Here is a 23,185-nt window from a genome sequence, read left to right on the forward strand (position 1 = left end):
AATTCTATTCTAGTTCATTTTATTAATCCTTTAAATATTTTTTAACCATAATTAACTATTTACTAAGGCTAGGATCCATATTTGGCTTTTTGATGTGTAAAGGGATGTCATAAACAAGATACAAATTTATTTAGGTAGACAAAGCTCTTTTCCAATTTTAGTGTCCATGAAACTCCTAGCTCTTTTGACATTCATTGATCTTATCAATGACATGTTAATCTCATATTATGCTCTTACCTTTGTGTCTGGGATATCGAGGATTACAAACAAGATTGTGAATAACCATGCAAACCCGCATGCCACACTCGCTCTATTTATAACCCCACATTGATGTGCTGGTAAAGCACACACAGTCCATCAATAAACCATAAACATGAGTTCCCTCATCACTTCGCCTCTTATAGTTTCAAATTAATGTGCGTGCCGGGTAACCAAACACGATCCATAAACACGAGTTCACATTTTTACTAATAGCTAAACGGGAATTTGTTTTGATACTTTTAAGTAAATACTTATAAATTTACATCAACCTATTGAACCCTTTCGACTAACTCCATTGGTCCACAAAAATAGCGGTGGGTGAAAAGGACAACCATTCAATGGTCAATTTAAAGGCCGTTTTCTTATATCATCTTAGAGTGTTTAGAATGGATGGGGCCTACTCTTGATCTAATTATCGATGTAGTTAACCATGTGATGACACATATAATTTAGTAATACATACTATATAATCTTTGATAAAGTATAGGGTGTACTTTAAAAACTTCAAATTTTCAATTGTTTAATCATATTAATTCTAACTAACCATATGAGAACACATGACAATATTAAATCACTATTTAAATTTTTAATCATGTGAGAGTACATGTTAATAATTAATATTAAACAACAAAATATATATTCAAGAATTTTGAAATATATATATATATATATATATATATATATATATATATATATATATATATATATATATATATATATAAATTTGGATTAATTAATTAGTTCTAATTATCCATGTTAAAGCAATTAACCAATTAATTATTACATCCTTCAAATATTTATAACATTTCGAATTCAATATATATTACCAAAATTAATTTAAACTATTAAATTAATCAATCCCTTTTAAGAGCGGCCTAACTGTTTCCCGAACTTCTTCTTTCATTTTAGATTAATAAGGGGTAGTTGGGAGGTAATCTCCTTGACTATTTAAATTTTCAAGTTTGCTAAATAAGGAAATAATTTCAAATAAACTAACCAACATTATCCAAGATAATCTTAGAGACTCTCGGATTTTCGAAAAACCCTAGGGATGTTCGAAAAATCTTAAGCCTTATAGTTGTTTAAGATATTGGCTATTTATTAAATAATAGTTAATGCATTAGGTTAAATCAAATCATTTTTGAGATAATTACCAAAAATATTTTAAACCAATTTTAAATCCATAACACTCCAAAATTTCGATCCTAACCTAATCATACCTTATTTTTTGATTTTTCCAAGCAAACACAATATAAACTCAATCTTTATGTAGTGCAAATATAAATAAGCAAGGCTTTCATAGTACTGATATGTTTTCTATATACTTCCTAGATTAATTACATGGCAGCGGAAACATATAATATTAATCTAAGGCAAGCAAATTCTAAAATGTATGAGGATCTTAAATTAAATGATATTAACAAATAAAAGAGAGATATAAGTTTACTAACCATTAGCAAAACCAATTTGCTTGTAGACCTTTGATATATGTCAAATTCAACAACCCAAAGAAGAGTAACCAAAGTAGGTTATCTCTAATAGTTTACACCCAACAATTCCAAACTATTTGATGTTAGAAAATTATCATCGGAACAATAGATATTGATCAAGGAGTTAAAGAGAGAAGATAATCTCTAAGAATAACATAGTGGGATGGAATTATATGTGCATAGGAGGGGGTAATTATGGCTTCCAATTGTTTGGACAGAAAGCAAATATGAATAGTTAAATAACTAGATTTAATTCAAATTAAAATCCCTTCCTTATTTATAGCCATGGACTAAATTTCAAGGCTTATCCCTTAGAAATTTTGTTCATGCCTCTAAGGGATCCAAAATATTTCAATTATTCAACTATTAAACAATTAACATTATGTCCAAGTACCATATAAATTATTCAACTATTTCAATTATAAACTATTTGTATCTCTCTTTTATAACATTCAAATACTATTTGCTTCATTGATGGTAACCTATAAAAGAGTGCTATTAATGGATAGTCTTATCAGTTTAGTTATGACATTAGACACTGATCCAGCATTTATATGATTAAGCATGAATAAATAAATAAACAAATATTTGATGTTATTTTCTGTTGTGTTGTTGTATTTGTTGTTTTTATCATTTTTTAAATGTGTCATGTTCATGTTAGCAAAAGAAAAAAAACACAACGTCGTGTTTTTTCTTGTTCGGATTATGAAAAAAATCGTGTCATGTCGTGTTGGACAAAAACATGAAATGATTGTCCGATTTTCCATCCATAACCTTATTCCAACACCCTATATGGATAGTGCTTCACTTAAGAAGATGTGGAATAATGATGGGTTGGAAGATATGTTTATGAAAACGTATCATTTTTATTTTTCTAAATAATGATAGTTCTACTTAATTATTTATTTTGATATAATATACTTGGAATTATTGGATTATAAATTTTAGTATTTAAAATATTAATTATAGTAATAGAAGGGATTTAATAAATAAAAAATAATTAAATATATATTTAAAATATTAATAATATTTTTCTAATACTTAATAAAGAAATTAAATAAATACAAGTGATTTTATAAATGTTAAAAATATTAATAAAGTGAATTAATGAATTAATAAGTTTCGAAATACCGCAAATGTGAAGGGTCCGGGTTTTGGGCACGCATCGCCCACAATCCAAACTTCAGGGACAATTTCACAAAGTGAAATTAAATATTTTCCTATATTTTTTTTCTACTCATCCTCCTATCCATATTAAATGGTGACATAATGACACATAAGTGCAAACCCAATATGACTAATGATTCCCAAAATATTAAGAGAGATAATGAACACTTGCATGATATTACATAATATGATTTTAGAAGATGATCTTACATACTGTAGCTAGAAAGAATGAGAAGATGAAGATGATCAAGATTCCGAAATTGATTCAAAAGTGTACACATCTAGTATTTAGGCAATACATAACAAAGAAGTTAACAAAGAAGTGCATTACAACCTTCACTTTGAATTGGTGGAATATATTTACCAGAATTGTTCCATGTAGTCTTATGCAAATGATTACCAATTGAGGATTGAAGTTAAATGACAACAAGAGAATGTTGATAAGGTGTGGGAAAGAAGCAAAGTGAAGAGGAAGACACACTAGCCAAACATAAGGGACAAACAAGCACCTTTTCATGATATAAATACATATATAACCATACAAAGAAATATCTCTATAGCACTACCGAAGAAAGAAAAGGAAGTTACAACTTAGTGCAATGAATACAAACACTAAATTTTCTACCAAGTACCAACTCTTATTTTACAAGCATCAATTTTAATATCAAACTTACAAATATTCTTATATGCTTTGTGCATTTATACCTTTAAATCTTTTTGTGTTCCTGTACAAATATTGATCATACAATCACTTAACACTTCTAAAATCTAGTTTAACATTTTTGTCTTTTGATCATCTTAATTTTTGCGGTGGCCAGATGACGCCATTAGAACTCCAACAGCCACAATAAACATGGACAACATGCCTACAAGAAGCACATATGTTCTCCTTGACGATTTTCTGTATTCACCAAAAAACAACACACCCCAAAAGGTACTCACAAGTGGAAGTGCCTGAAATCATTTCACAACAACCTCATAAGGTAAACATCTTCATTCAAATGCATTAACTACTTGTACAATAAAGTACAACAAGAACTAACCTGAACTGCATCAGCTGCAGCATAACCAGCAGCTTGTCCTCCCATAAACTGGAGACCATTTCCAAAACCACAAAGAAAACCAGCTAGAAATGCCCAACCACGCCCTTCCCAGTCATTTAAATATGCTTTGATTGAAGATTTAGGCAAGTTGAATGCCGGGTGATAAAGGAATATAATGTTTAAAATTATGGCAATCACAAAACAAGAGCAAGAAAAGTAGAAAAAAGCTGTGTAGACACTTAAGTGAGGAACACCATCATCCAATGTATTCCATTGGTCATTGGTTGCAAGGTTAAATGCTGGTGAGAAGAGAGAAAAACATATTCCAGCAAACAAACACATGGCTAAGCCAATCAAAGTGCTCCTTCCAAATACCTGAAATAATTCAAACAAAATGTAGAAAGTTAGCATTTTTAATGATGGAAACAAAAGAGTAAAGTAATAGATGTATCATGTATTGTATCTATCATATAACCTTGATTGCTCTTTGGCTCTCGAGTTCAATAAGAAAACTAGCAGTTCCTGCTTTTGCTTTCTCCGGTTTACTGCTTCCATACTCGAGATCATTTTCTAATAATTGAAAAGAAAGATTAATTAAACTAATAATCCAAGTTAATAAATTTAGTTGAAAGTTTTAAGGGTTCTTACTTGATATCGTTTTTGACCCGTTACTAATTGATCTGTAAAGTATCATGTAATTAGGTCATTAGAATTCCAAATTTTTGAGTCAATATTCAACTAAATAAGATATATATATATATATATATATATATATATATATATATATATATATATATATATATATATATATATATATATATATATATATATATATATATATATATATATATATATATATATATATATATATATATATATATATATATATATATATATATATATATATATATATATATATATATATACATACCTGTTTTCACCAACTTGAGAAACTTGTAATTTGTTAAGCTTTTCTTTATTGTCTTTAGCATTGGATGCATGAACTGCTGAACCTAAACAGACAGCGATCAAGAAACACGCGACCCCAGGAAAAAGTATCTCAGCTTTATTGATCTTGTCGTCTAAAAAGTAGTTCAAAGTTGTACCTATTGCCCGGTGATCCAAAAGATGTTTCAAAAATAGTCATATGTATTGATGCTTATGTAAAAATGATGATGATGATGATACCTATAACAACTGTAATACTTGAGGTGACGACCTCGGTTACTGATAAACCAACAAATGCCCACGCGTATTGTGTTGAAAGATTTCCAAGGCTTAAAACCACGCCACCCACCATTGCAAACAAAACACTTGGCCAATTATTCTGAGAAGAAAGTTGGATTGTAGTTCATGCGTATGTAATATGAATTTTAACAAAATAATGTATTTTGTAGAATGGTTTACGTGCATGAGCATATTATACCTGAGAAAGTTGGATTAGGAAATTGGGTTTACCATCATTGGTATGGCCAAATTCCCCAAATGTGAAAGCGATTATGACAGCAGCTAGAAGATTGGTGATTGTGTAATCAAGATAAGTGTGTTGAGGAAGTCGGCCACGTCTTTCTAACAGTGTTAGAATGGCGGGCCATGTTCCTAAGAAGAGGAGCGCGAGCAGCATGCATGCTATCGCTCCTCCTCTGCTTTCCACTACATACATCTTTAAATCCGAACCGAATCAATTTGCTGTAAAAATGGTCACGAATCGAAACCCGAGAAAACCCTATCCAAAGTAACAAATATATTAAAAGTTGTTAACATTATCAAGAATCTTGAAATGAATCTATGAGTTTAGGATTATTAAAAAGAATCTGGTTGTGAGAGGGTAAAGTTAGACTTTTTCAACGAGTCAAATGCAACACAAAAGTTCAAAGTTGATGACTGAAATGCAAGAGTGGGACCTTATCTTGAAAAATACACCAACTACCCATTAAAATTTAAGAGTGTTGAATGACTGAAGAGTTTAGGATTGGTGAGATGAACTGCAAGTCTTTCAGAAGGTTGACTTTTTTTAGCAGATCAAATGCAACAGAAACTTCGATCATGTCAAAAAATACACCAATAACCCATCAAAATTAAGAAACTTAAAGATTAAAATGATGATATGAGTGCAAAGAAACACATGTTTAATTTTAAAAGTAAAATTCTGTGGACAAAAATGAATGTTGAGCATAATGTATAAACAAACTGTAGCATTCGAAGTTTAGAACTTGATTTAAAAAACAAAAGAAAAAAATGAATATATTTAGGATGAATCTTCAGAGAATATATATATACAGCTACCTAAGAATCATAAAAACCCCAAAAACTATACAAAAAATTGATATAATATTCCCCAAACAGCTTATTCTCACAATAGAATCAAATAAAATATATAATTTAATTAAATTTCGATAATTCTAAAGAAAATATACTAATATGATCACATAGCTTTGATCACAAACAAGATGAATCTCCCAGAGAATAAGAATCAAGAACAAAGTTTGCATCTTTGACCATAAAGTCAAACCCACCTTGGCAGAGAAACTCAGTCTTTAAAAAAAATCGTCATAAGCAAAATGAATATATAGTCTCCAAAAGAATCTAAAGGTACCTAACAATCACTACAACCCAACAAATATACAAAATAAAATGATCTATATCAACCAATCATGGACCAAAAAAGTAATTTTGCAAAATTATCATATTACATATATTTGCAAGGTGTCATTTTCATGTATTGGGACCTCCTGAACATGCAAATTTGGATGATACCTATATAAAGAGTATGTAGAGGTGATGTGAGCCTGTAAAGATGAACCACACCATTAACAGGGTTATGTTTGTTTGTGCCGTCATTCAACTTTGGCTCTACAGGGAAGACGAGTTTATTTAATAAGAACTAAAATAAGATGCGTTGGGACTAGGGAGAGTTATAAGGGATGATGCATAAATATCTTTATTTTATAAAGCTTAAATTAAAATAAATATCAATAGTATTTAATATTAGTATCGTATTACTTAGGGGTGTGCATTAAACCGCACAAACCGTATAAACCGCCCGCACCGCACCGCATAATGCAGTTTTGGACGCTCTTGGTGCGGTTTGCGGTTTGTAGTTTTCATAAACCGCACTATGCGGTGCGGTTTGCGGTTTATAGTTACCAAACCGCGGTTCAAACCGCATTGCAACATATATATATATATATATATATATATATATATATATATATATATATATATATATATATATATACACACAACATGCTAGATGTTTACCACTTTTAATACCCTTAATAATGTTTATGAGATTTCGATTGATAAACATGAGTCAAAATGAGAAACCAACAATATCAAAAATATGTGTTTACAATACTATAAGTTCATATTATAATTTTAAAATATTGTAAAATATTTTGATGTTATGCATAAAGAAGATGCTTATATAGACAATTAATATTTTCGTCATAGAATATAAAGCACCACACACTAATTATGTTTAAAACTAAATTGAATATTTATGTTTATGAAACCGCATAAACCGCACAACAACCACAAAACCGCACCGCATAATGCAGTTTATTACCTTTGCGGTGCGGTTTGCCGTTCCCAAAAATAACAAACCGCATATGCGGTGCGGTTTGCGGTTTTGAGGATAAACCGCACCGCGAACACCCATAGTATTACTTATATTATGGTATAATTTTAACAAACAATTTATATACTATATTAATTCTCATGACCAATGTTTTAAAAACCGATTTTTTAGTTGAACCGGTATGGTAACCGTTTCCCGGCGGTCAACCGGTTTTAATATTTTTCTTGTTTTTTCTTGTTTTTTCTTATTTTTATACACATACATACATATATATAAATCATGAATTTGATGTTTACAAGTTCAAACATTAAAAATACACATAAAAAATAAGTTTTAGATGAATCCAAATACATTAAAATAACACATAACCATAAGTTTTAGTGTTTTACATTAATCCATATACGTCAAAAAGAAAATAAAATATAATACTGAAACAAAATATAGTTTTAGACGAATACAAACACATCAAAAAACTTTATAACATTTATTATATGTTTTTATTTAGAGAAACTAAATAGAATTGAAAAAAAAAAAAATCAAAGCTTATTATATAAATGGTTCTTTTTCATATGTTTTTTTTTTCGGTAACATTTCACATAAGTTTTTGTTGTGAAGATGAAGTGTTTGGTTTAGAACGATTTTATAAAAAAGATAAATTAAATATTTATCAAATTTTTGTTCTACAATTATTCTACCTATTTTAGATAGTGACAAATGTCATTGAATTTAATTTAAATTTGATTGAGATGTAGAAGGATATTTAATTTCTCTATAAAAAACATTGACGCAAAAACAAGTAAAGTCTAAAAATGCCTTTAATATAGGAGACCACTTTGCGATCAAATAGTATATTTGGCAAGGGGTCTTTGCGTGTGTTTGTCTATTTGAGTAATATGTGAAATTCTAGATATTTTTTTCTTTTTGATAAATCATTTATGATAAAGACTATTTTAGTAATACGGACTTCTTAAAACCTACCATTTTGACTGTGGATAACAAGTTATTGTTTTTTCTTGTATATAGTTTACTGTTAAATATTTTTGTATATGACTTACCATTAAAATATTTCACAGTCATCTTCACGGGCCAACACCATCCACTCAAACCATCACCGTCCACCATCCACCTTCGACAACAAACACTACCTTCTACAACCACTATTCACCGCCACAACCAACCATCTCCATCATCTACCACCACCACAACCACACATCTTTATCATTCACCACCGACACAATCAAGAAACTAATCTAAAATCAATTTTACCCTGCAGCAAAATCGATTCGACCCTAAAAATCAATTCACCAATCAACTCAAAATCAAATTTCAATAATAAAATTACATATTTGAACGTATATCATTACTAGTGACACACGATTGAAGAAAGTAACGAGAGCAGGGGAGGATCCAAGAGTTTTCATTGTGGGAGACACTAACGGTTAACAATAAAAACGGGTCGGACCAATATAAATTTTTGTTACACAGAAACTAAACTTCTATACGAACCAATTAGTGACAGATGAAGAACGAAAAACCGTACGAGTCCGTCATATATAAAATATTAAACAGAAATAAAAGCATTAACAAAATTCTGAAAAATTTGAGATTATTTTTTTGCTTTTTAACTTTTTTTTTTTTGCGGATTTTAAGCAAAAATAATTTATAAAATTGAGCATTTTAAGCAAAGATGGTGCCAGGAGGGGATTATTTCAGCAAAATATAAATATTTAGAGGGTTTTTTTAATAAATTTGGAAGGTTTTTTTTGTTCCTGTTGCTACTGTGCCCTTATATTCAATCGTGCCCTTATATTCAATCTTTTGAAAGCTCAGACTAATTATATATTGAGGTCCTACAATTATATTGTTTTTCATTTTAAGCATATTTACCATATCTACTCTAATAAATAAAGGTTTTTTTTTTTTTTTAATAATTTGTCACACTGTCATTCAATTTGGCAAATATCATTTTATTGTTATTTTGAATTAATTTTTTATCCACATGTCATTTTATGAGTTTTTTTTTTATTTTATTAAATTTCATATCTTCTCTCTAATAAAAGAATCCATTTATGTCATGTGGCATCTCCTCAATCTATAAATTTTGAAAGTGAGTTGCCAAAAATGCCCTTCATATTTTTCCACATAATTTTACCTCATAATTTTTAATTTTTAAAAAGTAATTATGTTGATTATGAGACGTTTAATTAGGAATATCTCGGAAGTATCTACGTGATCCATGATTTTATGGAAATTATATCTTTTAATTTGATAACCCTGGTAACCCTGCAAATCAGGAACCAAATCAATGTTTTTTTTTATTTTTTTTTAATTTTTTTTATAATAGTAGCAAATTTACGAGGAACAAAAACTTTGGTCAACCTTGTTTGATGTTTAGGATTCAAATCGTCTGTGTTGCCTTTTCTTTTTTAACCTCTCCATCCTCCATCTAAAGGCCCTCTGTCATTTATAGTTCTTTCTACTATAGCGTAGCTATTGAATTTGGTTTAGAAATCGCAAGAGGTAATTTCTAAATCTTTTCTCTCCTTCTGTTTTCATATTTTCTCTACTATCCCATCTCACTTTCGAATACTTTTCATGGTAATTTCTTCTTCATCTTTTATCTTATATTTTTCGTTGATATGTTTGTAATCGATTTTGATTTAGAGCTTGGTGTATTTCTTGTGGTTTCCATGGGTTTAATTTAATAATATAAATATTTTATCCGTGGTTTCCACGGGTTGTAACCTAGTAATATTTTAATGTAATAATTACAATAAATATAGTAATAAATAGACATCAATTTTATTAATGAACTTACCTTTTAATTTTAATATTCCCAAAACTAAAACTCAATAATTTCTTTTGTTTACTTATTTAAATTTAAAAGATAAAAAACATTTTCATTATAATAATTTATATTTTTTTATTTTATTATAAATTCAAAGTTGTCAAATATTTTGACATTTATATTTAACTTTTTTTAAATTAACTCATATAATACATGAGTCTCACAACTAGTAATTAATAAAAAGAATCACATCATTGGGGACACCTCTCCTTTCTTCAAGCTTTAAATTTGCTTGTATAAGCTAGTTCTTTAAAAGACTATTCGGAATAATTATAAAGTTTTATTTATTATTTTATTATTTATTATCCAAATTCTCTCATATATACACCCTTTATTAATTTTAATAACATTTTTTTATATGTCATTTTACATTTTATGCTAACTTATTAATTAGTTTTTACTAAACGTTATTTTTTTATCAACTGACTTATCAACTACCATCTAACTTTTCAGCTCGAACTGCAAACCGAAAAACCGTAATCAAGACAAAAAATTAAAATCAAACATAAAACTGATGGTTTGGTTTCTACTTTTTCAACAATCAAAATTTTCGGGCCGATTTCAGTTTTAGGAATTAGAAAACCATAATGAAAACCAAACAAATTGATTTGTAGAAATTGCTTATAAATATATATAATTTGCAAATATTATATACAAATCTACGCAATTTTATAACAATTAGCAACATGACAATTGACGAGTGAGTTAAGGTGGTGAACATATTAATTTGAGGTATGGGGTTCGAATCCATTTGGTTTATTTTACTTGTGGTTTACTCATCCCACATTGAATGGCATAGTAAAAGTATTTCTTCATCTCTGGTTATGAATGTATTGATCCATCTGCAAACTTTTACACTACATGACATCTAATCTTATATCGATTGAGGGATATTAAAGCATTTAGTTTCTTCATCTATAAAATAACAATAAAAACCTATAAACCTTAAGATCTAGAGTTGCATTCCATATTAATATAGGAAGCCAAGATTTTTTTTTTTTTTGTATAAAATTTTATAGTTTGGTTTAGGTTTAAAAAACCGAATCATGTTGGTTAAAATCGAAAACCGGAAAACTGCAATTGATCGGTTTGGTGCGGTTTTGGTTTTGAAAACCAAAAAACCGATATTTATGGTTTTCGGTTCGGTTTTGGTCAGAAATCTCACCAAACTGCACCATGCTCGCTCCAATTTCAACTACTAGCTACTTTTTCAGCTAGTCTGCAACACATAGCCTTAATATAAAACTATGAAGCTTAGTTACATTTAAAGAAGATGTCACAATGATATGAGACACATTGTGGATGTTGTTAATGATTTTTTTCAAAGGTGACAGTCTTATATGTTGTTAATATTGTTGTCCAAAATAAAGTTTTGTTGGACATAAATTGCATGGAGGCAATTTGTCAAGTGGAAATCATGTGGCCTTGAATCAATCTAGTGCTAATCAATCAGTTGGAAATAGGTGTGGTACCACAATAAATCAAATGGATAATATGTTGACTATAGTGGTTGTGAATGACACACAACCTCTTATGGTGAATTCACATGGTGTGTATGATTGTATGAAACAAAAGGGAATTATGGTTGGTATGTTCCTCTTGTTGGATTAGGTGTCTAAGCCCATAACTATTTTGGTATGTACTTGACCCGATTACGAGCATGGTCCTTTTGGGTAGCCTTCACCATAACAACTTTGTGGTCATACAAAGGTATTCGAGATTTGATATCAGTGAGGATATTCGAAGGAGGAATGCAGGAGAGTGTTCCAGTAGTTTGAAGAGCATCGAAGTAGATAGTGAAAAATAAAGGGGTGATGGTAAATAGAGATTAAAGTCAACAAAGAGAGGGTAGTCCACAGACATGAAAGAAGTCACCCAAAGAATTAGGCATTTCAAAAATCAAGGACCTAAACCTTCAGCTAAGAAGGCAAGGAAGGAAGTGAATGTGGCAAAAGATTTTAATGATGTGTTTATTTGATGTGTAACGAGTCTGATGTGCTTATTTGATGTGTAACGAGTCTGATTGAATCATAGAGCGTGGATTCAACTGCTTCGTTGCATAGAAGTCACTGCCAATAAGTAATGCCTAAGTGTAAGCACTATTACAGGAAGATGAGGCTTATAAATTTCAAGAGCCTAGATATTACCGAAGTTGGGATGTTGTCCTCAAGACTAACTTGGGTTAGAAGTGGACTTTAAGAATTTCACGTACAATTCAGGATATGAAGAGGATGTTGATATCAGTAAGGAGGTTGGACGACGAGGGAATGTGTGGGTTTATTTTCTCGTGAATAAATCTAAGGAAGTTGGACGACGAAGGAATGTGTGAGTTTACTTTCTCATGAATAAATCTAAAGTGTTCACCAACTTTAAGAAATGGAAGGTTGCTGTTGAAAATAAGATAAATCACAACATAAAGTTTGTCGAATATTGTGTTGAGAATGGGATCAGAATGTTAAAAGTGTTCCAAAAACACCTCAACAGAATACAATGATAGAGAGGATGACCAAACATTTAATGAAAAGATGAATAACATGAGGCTAAATGCATGATTGTTAAAGATGTTTTGGGCAGTTTCACTCAACATCGTAACCTAGTCAACATCGCAACCTATTTAATCAATGGAGGACCCTTAATTCCTAAAGGATCAAAATTCCATAATATGAATGGCGAGGTCGATAGATATCAATCAATTATCTAAAATTCTTTCGGTATATATCTTAAATTAGAGTAAATGATGCAGATAGAGATAAGATAAAAGCGAAGGCAAAGAAGTGCATCTTTATTGGCTACATGTAACATCCCAAAATATTGTACCAAAATTTTCATTTTTAAAATAGATATAATAGTATTTTTTTTCCAACATCATCCATACATCCCAAAATATCCAATGTATCAAATGTCATAAAAAATCAGAGTAAAATATCATATGCGGACTCCTAGTGGTGTGTGTGATGCAGTCAACCCGAGCTCTTCCCTTTGCTACCGGACGTACCTGAAACATAAACTAAAAACAGTAAGCACAAAGCTTAGTGAGCTCCCTAAACTACCCCATACCAATACATAATAAATCATATACTTGGCCTGCCCGGCATCGAGCCCCGCTCAGTTTACAAATCTATTATTTTCAGGTCTGGCCTATCATTGGGCCTCGCCCACTATACACATTCAATCAATATCACATAATCATACTAATACACATAACAATCATAAACTCTAGCATATGTTCCAATCTTCAGGCCTCGCCTGACATCGAGCCCCGCCCAGTATACATAGCATGACATAACACATGCAAGGGTCATGTAGACTTCTAGCATCCTAGCATAACCAATAAGGGCCGACATTGGTTCCTTAGACCCGCTATAGCCCAGTGAAGAAACTCATCTCAGATGTTAAATCTTACAGAAGGAAATCCCTAGCTACTGCCCTGATGTGACATCCCCAAAATCTCGGCCAGAAAAGACTGGTTTCATTTATGCTTTTGAAACATTTTCAGAGTAAATCCTTTTGATTTTAAAAGAGATGCGGAATTCGTTCCCAAAAACAAAACATGATAAAATAGATTTTTATCAAAACATTTCATTAAGAAATATAATTTCATTCCATAATCAAAAACCCGAGATGTCATGTTCCGATACAGACCATAAAGCATAAACGATAACATTACAAGTCATTCAACAAATATATTCATATACAGACTTGTAAACAAAACAACTTGATGATTATCCATCTTATGCCCTCGCGCCACTTCCTGTAATACAAAGAAACCGAGTGGGTCAGGCTTGGGAGCCTGGTGAGCATATAGGGTTTTCAACCCACAATAAATAATTAAATTAATATTCATCAACCAACAATAACCCAATTACCCATTCCCGTTATTCTCACTTTATGTCCCTAAAATAACTAACACAAGGGACCTAGTCTAAGAATATTTCATCGGGGCGACAACACATGCATTCGGGGGTTTCCCGTCAATATATGTCAAATAAGGCAACCATGGGGGGGATGAAGTACAGCGAATGAACACCCAAGTTCATTAACACCTACAGGTGGCAAGCCTGCTAGTGTTCCACAAGACTGTCTAGAAAAGTCCGTGGTCGTCATCTAAACTCCGCTAGATGACTAAATCAAAACAACATCAAGGCCTCTCATGTGTTTATTACACACCAACTATCTACCCATGTTCTGCCCAACATATTAGTAGATAAAAATATACATTTTTATACGTAGTTTAAAACCTGTATAGCATGCTTTAATCAATACATATTCCACATAACAGATGAGACACACACACACAACACATATTTCATAGAGAATAAATCAGATCTATGAGATAAAAGAGAGTGGATATACATTCACACATATAACAACAAAATATATACACATAACAAGTATTTTATATAAAATACTTCATAATAATGTGTTGGAAGAAAGTAACTACACACTCACTTGATCAAAAGATGATCGGACAGCACTACGGCTTGCAGAAGTAGTGTTTCTCCGTAGATCTGGAAGATTTTCACAAAAACCGGGCTCCTCGTGGGCAGGGCTTCGGCTTGGGAATAACGACCTTCGGGATCCTCGGGACTTCGGATCTTGCTTCGGGGCTCGGGAATGATATCGGGGCTTCGAGATATGATTGGCACGCAAATCGAGGCAAAAAATAAAGAGAAGAAAGAGTTTGAACAAGAGAAAATGGCTGATCTCAGTTTCTATTTATAAGCTGGGGGTCTGGGATTACGCTGGGCGTACTCAGTATGTTGTGCGTAACTTGGTTACGCTGGGCGTACTTTGACGTCATTGCATGCGTCAATCGGTGGCACTCGAGTATTGGTCAAGCAACTTGCATCCTCCTGAGTACGCTGGGCGTACTCAAATTACGCTCGGCGTAATTTGACTCGTCAAACTTCTAAATTGCGTAACTTTCGCATACGAGCTCCGTTTTCGACGTTCTTTATATCCACGCGTAGGTGAGACTACGCTCTACAACTTTTGTTTAGACTCTGTCGGCTAATTTTGACTTTATTTTTATTATTTATTTTTAGTAGGCCCGGACAGGAAAACTTCGTTAGAAATTCATAACTTCTTCGTCCAACGTCCGTTCTCGCCTAACTTTTCGTCGTTTCGCTACTAACAACGAGATTTTCAATTCTCGTTTAGATTGCTTCGGCTAAAAACCGCTCGATCTCAAATCGAGTATTCGGGCTGCATACTGCTAAGTCGAAACTTTAGAAAATCATAACTTCCTCATACGAAGTCAGATTTGGGTGTTATATATATATTCGGAAACCTCGTTTCGGCCACTACAACTTTATGCAAAGATATCGAGTTTATTTTACACTTAAATTTTGATGCTCACTTTATTTTTAATTCATTAAATGATAATAATTAAGAAAATACACACATAATTCACATAATTCACATAATTCACAAATAATACATTCATATTATTTCAAATTGGGTTACAAAGATTAACCTAGACTATTACATTGATAAAAAAAAATGGCAATCCTAGAAACATGGGCGTTACAATTCTCCCCACCTTAGGATGATTCTGTCCCCGGAATCATACATCAACAAACAAATGCGAATAGCGACTCATCATGTCACTCTCCGTGTCCCAGGTGAGATTTGGCCCATTCGCGTGTTTCCAATGGACAAGCACTAACTCAACCATCTTTTGTGGCAACTTCTTAGTCTTTTAGTCAATGATTGCCTCTGGTTCTTCAATCAACCTTTTGTTCTCATCGATTCTTAACTCCGAAAGTGGAATCATGTCCGGAACTTTTCCCATGACCTTCCTCAAGTAACACACATGAAAAGTGTTGTGAATTCCATTCAGTTCTTCGGGTAATTCGAGCTTGTAAGCTTGGTTCCCAATTCTCTGAAGAACTTTAAACGATCCAATAAACCTTGGACTCAACTTTCCCCTTTTACTAAATCTTATAAGTCCCTTCCACGGCGAGACTTTAAGCAAAACCGAATCCCCAACTTCAAAAGTCATCGATCTTCGCTTCTTGTCAGCATAGCTCTTTTGACGATCCTGAGCTGCTAACATTCTTTTCTCTAATTATATTCAACTTTTCAGCGGTTTGATGGACCATCTCGGGACCCATAAACTGCTTTTCCCCAGCCTCAAGCCAACACGACGGCGTATGACACTTTTGTCCGTACAAAGCTTGATAAGGTGCCATCTTTATGCTCGTGTGGAAACTATTATTGTAGGAAAATTCTACCAAAGGTAAATGTTCATCCCAGTTACCTTGGAATTCTAAGGTACATGCTCTTAGCATATCTTCAAGTGTTTGCATCGTCCGCTCGCTCTGACCATCAGTCTGTGGATGGTAGGCTGTACATAAACACAACTTGGTACCCATTTCCTCTTGTAGACTTTTCCAAAACCTTGAGGTGAAACGGCTATCACGATCTGACACAATCGTTAACGGGACACCGTGAAGCCTCACAATTTCTTTCACATAAGAATTTGCAAGCTTATCCATAAACCATTTCTCCTTGGCTGCTATGAAATGCGTACTCTTAGTGAATTGATCAACGACCACCCAAATCATGTCGTGACCACTTTTTGTTCTTGGTAGTTTAGTGACAAAATCCATAGCAATGTCTTCCCATTTACCTATAGGCACAGGTAAAGGCTCTAAACTCCCATATGGTTTCTGATGTTGTGTATTGACTCTCGCACAGGTCACACACTCGGCCACATACTTTGCAACATCAAGCTTCATTGTTGGCCACCAGTAGTAGGGTTTCAGGTCCCTATACATTTTAGTGCTACCAGGATGAATTGAGTACATGGTTTTGTGAGCTTCTTTGATCAGAAGATCTCTGGCTCCTCCTATCTTAGGTATCCAAATCTGATCTTAGAACACCTTCAATCCATGACTGTTTATACCGAACACCAACGTTTTGCCCAAACGTTCCTTCTTTCGGTCATTCTTCTCAGAAGCTTCCTCTTGAGCTTTCTTTATACTTTCCACAATGGTCGAGACAACTTCTATTCTCAACGCTCTTGGCTTTTTTCCTTCAAGATTGACTTTCCGACTGAGAGCATCATCAACAACATTAGCTTTACCGGGGTGGTAAAGTATCTCACAGTCGTAGTCCTTAAGTAATTCTAGCCAGCGTTATTGCCTCATATTCAATTCTTTCTGACTAAAGAGATATTGGAGACTCTTATGATCAGTGAAAAGTTTGCACTCCATGCCATAGAGGTAATGCCTCCATATTTTTAGAGCGAAAACTACCACTGCCAACTCCAAATCATGAGTCGGGTAATTCTTTTCATGCTCCTTCAACTGTTGAGACGCATATGCTATCACCTTTTCTCTTTGGGTCAAAACACAAACCAATCCTGTTGGATTAGTGTCTAATTCCATAACTATTTTGGTATGTACTTGACCCGATGGTGCATGGTCCTTTTGGGTTGCCTTCACCAAAGCAACTTGATTGGTGAAATAAATAGAGAGAGAGGTTATTATGATTTATTAATATGTTATAAGAATAATATATTAAAGGAGAAATCATATTTGTTTAATTAATATTGGTCAATAATTAATTAAGAATTAATTTTGTGATCAAGTGTAATTAATTAAACTAGAGGGGCTGAATTGTAATTATGTGATAGTTGCAAAATAGGGCAATGGTTATCCTTTTTAAAGGATGGAAGAATTCAAGGATAAGGATATCCTTAAAATCGTCCAAGGTCCAAGAGATAGGGATTTTCAAGGCTTATCTTATGGTTGCTTGATGGGCAAGTAACTAGATAAGGATAATGACTGAAACCCTAATCCCAACCCTATATAAAGACCCCTAAGGCCTTAGGATTTCGTGGACTTGATCCCTAGAGCATCTAAGGACAAATTTCTACCTCTCTCCTCTCTCTTTATACCTTCTCCACTTGCTTATGGTGTTTGTAAGCCATTAGAGGAGTGACACTTGTGACTCTAAGCTTTCCAAAGTCAATACAAGGAGATTTGGGATTGTTATTGCTACATAACAATCAAGGTAATATTATAAACCCATTCTCATGTTAATATGATTACTTGTATGCTAGAATTAGGGTTTATAGTCTTGGATAACTTGCATGTACAATAGAGAAACCTAGATCCAAGCATTAGGGTTTGTGTGAGCACATAGGATGTTCTTAGGACCAAAACCCATCAGTGGTATCAGAGACTAGACTGGTTTCAATTGTATTGATGCATTGTATATCTGAAAAATTCGATTTTTGGTGTTCTGGAGGTTGGACTCACCGAGTTCATAGCTGAACTCGCCGAGTCCATGCAGACTCGACGAGTCCAAGCTTGACTCGACGAGTCAACTCGTCAGATGGGGATATCTTCGCGATTTCTTGCTGTTTTTGCTTATGGATAGTTATCTTATCAAGTTAGATCAATATAAATCCGATTTTATGATATATTTGACTATACTCTTGATCTAATTGAAGATATTTATCAATTAATAAGATAATTGTTTCCTTATGTGATAATTGATTAATTATTTTAACTAAATTGATAAATTGTTTTGCAAGAAATCATTAAATAAATCAAATATGGATAATTATGTGATTAATTGTTAATTTAGATTATTTGTTATTTGATCCTTGTTGTTATGAAATGTTTCATATTTTCCCCTTTTAGGTTTTATAGTTTAAATTTGAACCCAAAAGTTTTATTGTTTTGAAATTTAAATAGTTAAAACCCTAATGTTTTGAAAAAGGTTTCAAAACTTGCCCTCAAGTTTTGGAATTTAAATTTTGATTAAATGGTTTAATTTTGATGTATATTTAAATTCTAAACCCTAATGTGTTGAAATGTTTCAAAACTTGCCCTCAAGTTTTGGAATTTAAAAGTTGATTAAAAGTTTAATTAGGATTGTTAAATTCTAAATCTCTAGTATAGTTTTGAAAAAGTTCAAATCACACCCTTATGGTTTTATTAATTAATTAAGGTGTATAATTAAAAGAAGTTTAATAAATCCATAAAAGTTTAGGTTTACAATTTAACTGAATTAAAAGTATAATTGTTAAATTAGACCACCTAGTATTTTGAAAGTATAAAATACACCCTATACTATATATAACATTAAAAGTCTAACATTATATATATGTATGAGTAAAAGTTTGTCTTACCGTTAGTAGGCCTCATTCATGAAGCTAGTCTGTAAGGGGTGTTTAAGGAAATTGCCTATAAAATGGTGATTGAATGGGTATCCACTCTTACCCACCGCACTCTTGACTAGTGGAGGGTCGTTAGCCGAACGGGTAGGATAGGACGAAACCTTCCATTATAAGTATAATGAATTATTAAAGTAACTAAATGTTTTCATAAAATTCCCAATCTTAGTTACTTAGGCAAAAGTGAATTGATGCAATTCCATGAAATTACACTTTGTGCCCTTGCGAAGACGTTAGTGGAGCGCGTGTGGTTTACCGGCACACTAAATGGTTCTAAGCAAAGGTAGCAAAGGGTGACTCAATGTTTGTCATAGTTCGGTGGAGCGTGTGTGGTTTACCGACACATCAAATAGGTGACTGTAAGATGTGAGGGCACCATGTAAGTTTGCATGGTTATTCACACCCGCTTTGTGATCCTCGGCATCCCAGTCACAAACAAGAGGGGCATATCGAGATTTAAACATGCCATTGAAAGTTCAATGAATCTTAAAGGATCTAGGAGTTTTCATAGATTTAAAACTTAAATTCTTTTTCGTTTTTCGTGGTGGAAATTAGTGAATCGTCATTCACTTACCTTCAAATATTCTGCAATTAGGGTTACGACATCCCTCTCCCGAGCTGTAGAATATTGTGTTGGGTCCTAGCCTTAGTATCTCATTTGGGTGATTTGCTAAGGACTCATTCAATCAACTAACTTGAATTCGTTTTCTCCCGTTTTGTATATGTCAAAGTTTGACAACTATGGTCTTCTCAAATCCCGTGGAACAAGCATTCCACATGAAGATGATATTCCACGATTCGATCGAGGAACGAGAGATCATGCTTCACTTCCTCCACCTCCTCCTATTATTCTCCCTAACCCACAAGTTCAAAGGCTTGAAAAGTTCAAGATCACTCAAGCCCTTTTGGCAAGTAAACATAAAGAAGGAAACCGGTGTGTGCACACGTCCTAGGGATGAAGTCACACATTGATAGGTTAAGAATGTTGGGATCCATTGTTTGTGAGGAAATGGCTGTTGATTGGGTTCTTCAGTCACTTCCTAACTCATATAGTGAGTTCGCAAGAGATTACTATATGATGAACTACGACGTGAACCTTAGAGATCTCACCTATATGCTTGTTGCTGCTGAATCAGAAATGGTTTGGCGCAATAGAAAAGCAAAGTTGATTGGTGAATCTGCCTTCAAGACCTCTATGGATATAGACAATGGCAACGAAAGACATGCTATGATCGAAAAGTTTGATCATAAGAGAAAGGCAATGTATGAAGTAGTTCCATGTCCTGTTCCAAGAGAGTCAATCTGCTTTTATTGCCAAGAGAAAGGGCATTGGAGATGAAGCTGCCCCATTTACCTAAGAGATCTAAGTGATGGGAGAGTTGAAACGTATGGCTCTACTTTAGGTAAAATCCATTGACTAACTCTTTTAAGCTTCTATTCTATATTCTTAATACATAATGTAATAAGATTACAATTGATGTTTTGAAGGATCGAAGAAAAGGAAAGAAAGCTTAAGGGAAGAAGTGAGCAGAATCTAACCGTGAAGGAATGGATTTCGATCGCATTTCTCGGAGATTAGATTCTTGAGCTACTACTTAGAGTTAGAATTAGATAGCTAAGAAAGATGTATTAGCATAGTTTTTCAATGAATTGCATTGTAAGGACAAAATTTTTCCGCAATAAAATAAATTTTGATTTTATAATATTTATTTATCCTTGCAATGGCGTATATGAAAAATTGATGTTTGAATATTAGCAATAATGGATTTGGTTATATATGGAAAGTCGAGAATTTACCAAATAGGGAGAGTTTCTCATCGCCCAAAGTTTCAATTGGACAGAAATTTGGAATCACGTAACTTGGTTGCACGATGAATGAGAAATCTCATATTTGATAATTAGACTAATTCATTGACAAAGTGTCAAGTGAAGGACTAGGAGATCGAGTACGGAAAGTTATGTGTTGATCAAGTCCACCATAAGAGTAACAAAGATATTTGTCATGATTGACTAAAGGTTTAGTAAATATGATTAAGTGTAATTCTGAATTGATTGAAAAAGTTTAAATCAATAGCAGAACAAATAAGAAGAATCAAGTAGGCAGAAAGATAAACGTTTCTCCATTCTAAGAAGAAAGGAGAGTAGATTTTATGCTTTATGATAGGTCTTAATGATTAAGAACCATATCTCAATTGATCCTCTAAGTGAGTCTTAGTACAATTGTATGTCTAAGAAGAGGAATCAAGAATTGAAGAAATGGTTAAATCAATAAGTCAATCATACTTCGTTCCAATAACAAGTATTAAAGTTAAGATTGTGACATCGAGTGAAAAAGTAAGGTTTATAACATTCATCAAATGTGGAAAGTTGTGATGTCTTGGATAAGACAAAGACCAACTAGGACCAATTTATGAAGTACTTTAATATGAGCTACACTAACTCTTGAATATTTATTTGTCAAGAAATGTTTTGACAAGAGAATCTTATATGTCAAGGAGTCAGTGGGAGCCTGAATGGTCTTGAAAGGTTTCAAGAACAAATCAAATAAACCTTATCGATCATCACTAGCACACGAGTTGAGGTTTAAAACCTATCGTGATGACATTATTTTGTTTTCGTGCCAATCCAATCGAGTTAATTATGCATGTGAGTTCTATGAGTTCTCATTTTGAACGCATAAAAGGCAAAGCACCTTAATCAATGAAAGGTACATTGATAGGAAAAGGTGAGCTGCTTAACTACTTGGAAGACGTGGTGGGCAGCTGTGCTACCATAAGGCAAGAAATCAAGATTAAGAAAGTTCGGTCCATATGAGTTTGAATTTGTCGTAAACTTTGGTTTTAACAAATTCACATGGATAGGAACACATACACCACTCAAATCTAAGTGTCATAAGATTTCCTACTTCATGAAAATGATTATGAGGAAATGCTTTCACTAAGAAAGATTTTAAGAAGATAGTGATTGTAAAATTGCATTCTCAAATTCGATTATGGTTACGGTATCCCTTTCCATGATTTGAATTGTGAGGTTTGGCGATTAGTCTTAATTGTTTAGACACACATATGAACTATCTAAGGCAAAGGTGTATAAGTTCAAGAAGCCTTGATAAAAGATTATCAAAGCACTAAGTATAAGAAACATGAACTTAAGAAATTCAATAAGCATTGTTTTTCTGAAAGTTAAGATGAATACATGTCGAAGCTAGTGGGAGCATAAGTGTTATGTTTTATAATAATCATCATGATAGTGGGAGCATAAATGTTATGATTGTATGATTATTAAGGAAAGTATTGCAAGGTTAGCAATATTAATTATAGAAAACAAGAGTCATGCTTTGCAAAGTTGTAAGAGTTGAAAGGTTGTTTTGCTATAATTAAGGGAGAGAATATTATGCTTCATTTCAAATCTAAAGGCTTAGGTTGTGGAATGTTAATAGATTTAGTCAAAGGTATATAGTGTGTTCTTAAAATTTCGATTATGATTACGACATTCCTCTTCACAATTCGAATTTTGAGAACATAGCAAATAAAACATTATGCGTCGTGTACCATACGCTTCGGGTATAGGATCGATTGCAAATGCTTTGATATTTGACCATTC

The 23,185-nt window shown here is 32.7% G+C and overlaps 1 protein-coding gene across 1 annotated transcript; it reads right to left on the reverse strand.

Moving 5' to 3' along the window:
- Positions 1–3,520: 3,520 nt before the first annotated feature.
- LOC145069182 (ureide permease 1-like) lies at positions 3,521–6,868 on the reverse strand. Its single transcript, XM_079016133.1, has 8 exons — positions 6,719–6,868; positions 5,388–5,687; positions 5,150–5,288; positions 4,893–5,067; positions 4,610–4,641; positions 4,437–4,531; positions 3,962–4,336; positions 3,521–3,872 (listed from the first exon to the last, which is right to left on the reverse strand). The coding sequence occupies exons 2-8, from the start codon at positions 5,622–5,624 to the stop codon at positions 3,717–3,719; spliced, it is 1,209 nt and encodes a 402-aa protein (XP_078872259.1). The 5' UTR covers positions 5,625–5,687; positions 6,719–6,868; the 3' UTR covers positions 3,521–3,716.
- Between the last annotated feature and the right edge of the window lie 16,317 nt (positions 6,869–23,185).

The sequence above is a fragment of the Lactuca serriola genome, chromosome 8 (genome assembly GCF_051521515.1).
Source record: "Lactuca serriola cultivar US96UC23 chromosome 8, Lser_US96UC23_V15, whole genome shotgun sequence".
In the NCBI taxonomy this organism is placed as follows: Eukaryota; Viridiplantae; Streptophyta; class Magnoliopsida; order Asterales; family Asteraceae; genus Lactuca; species Lactuca serriola.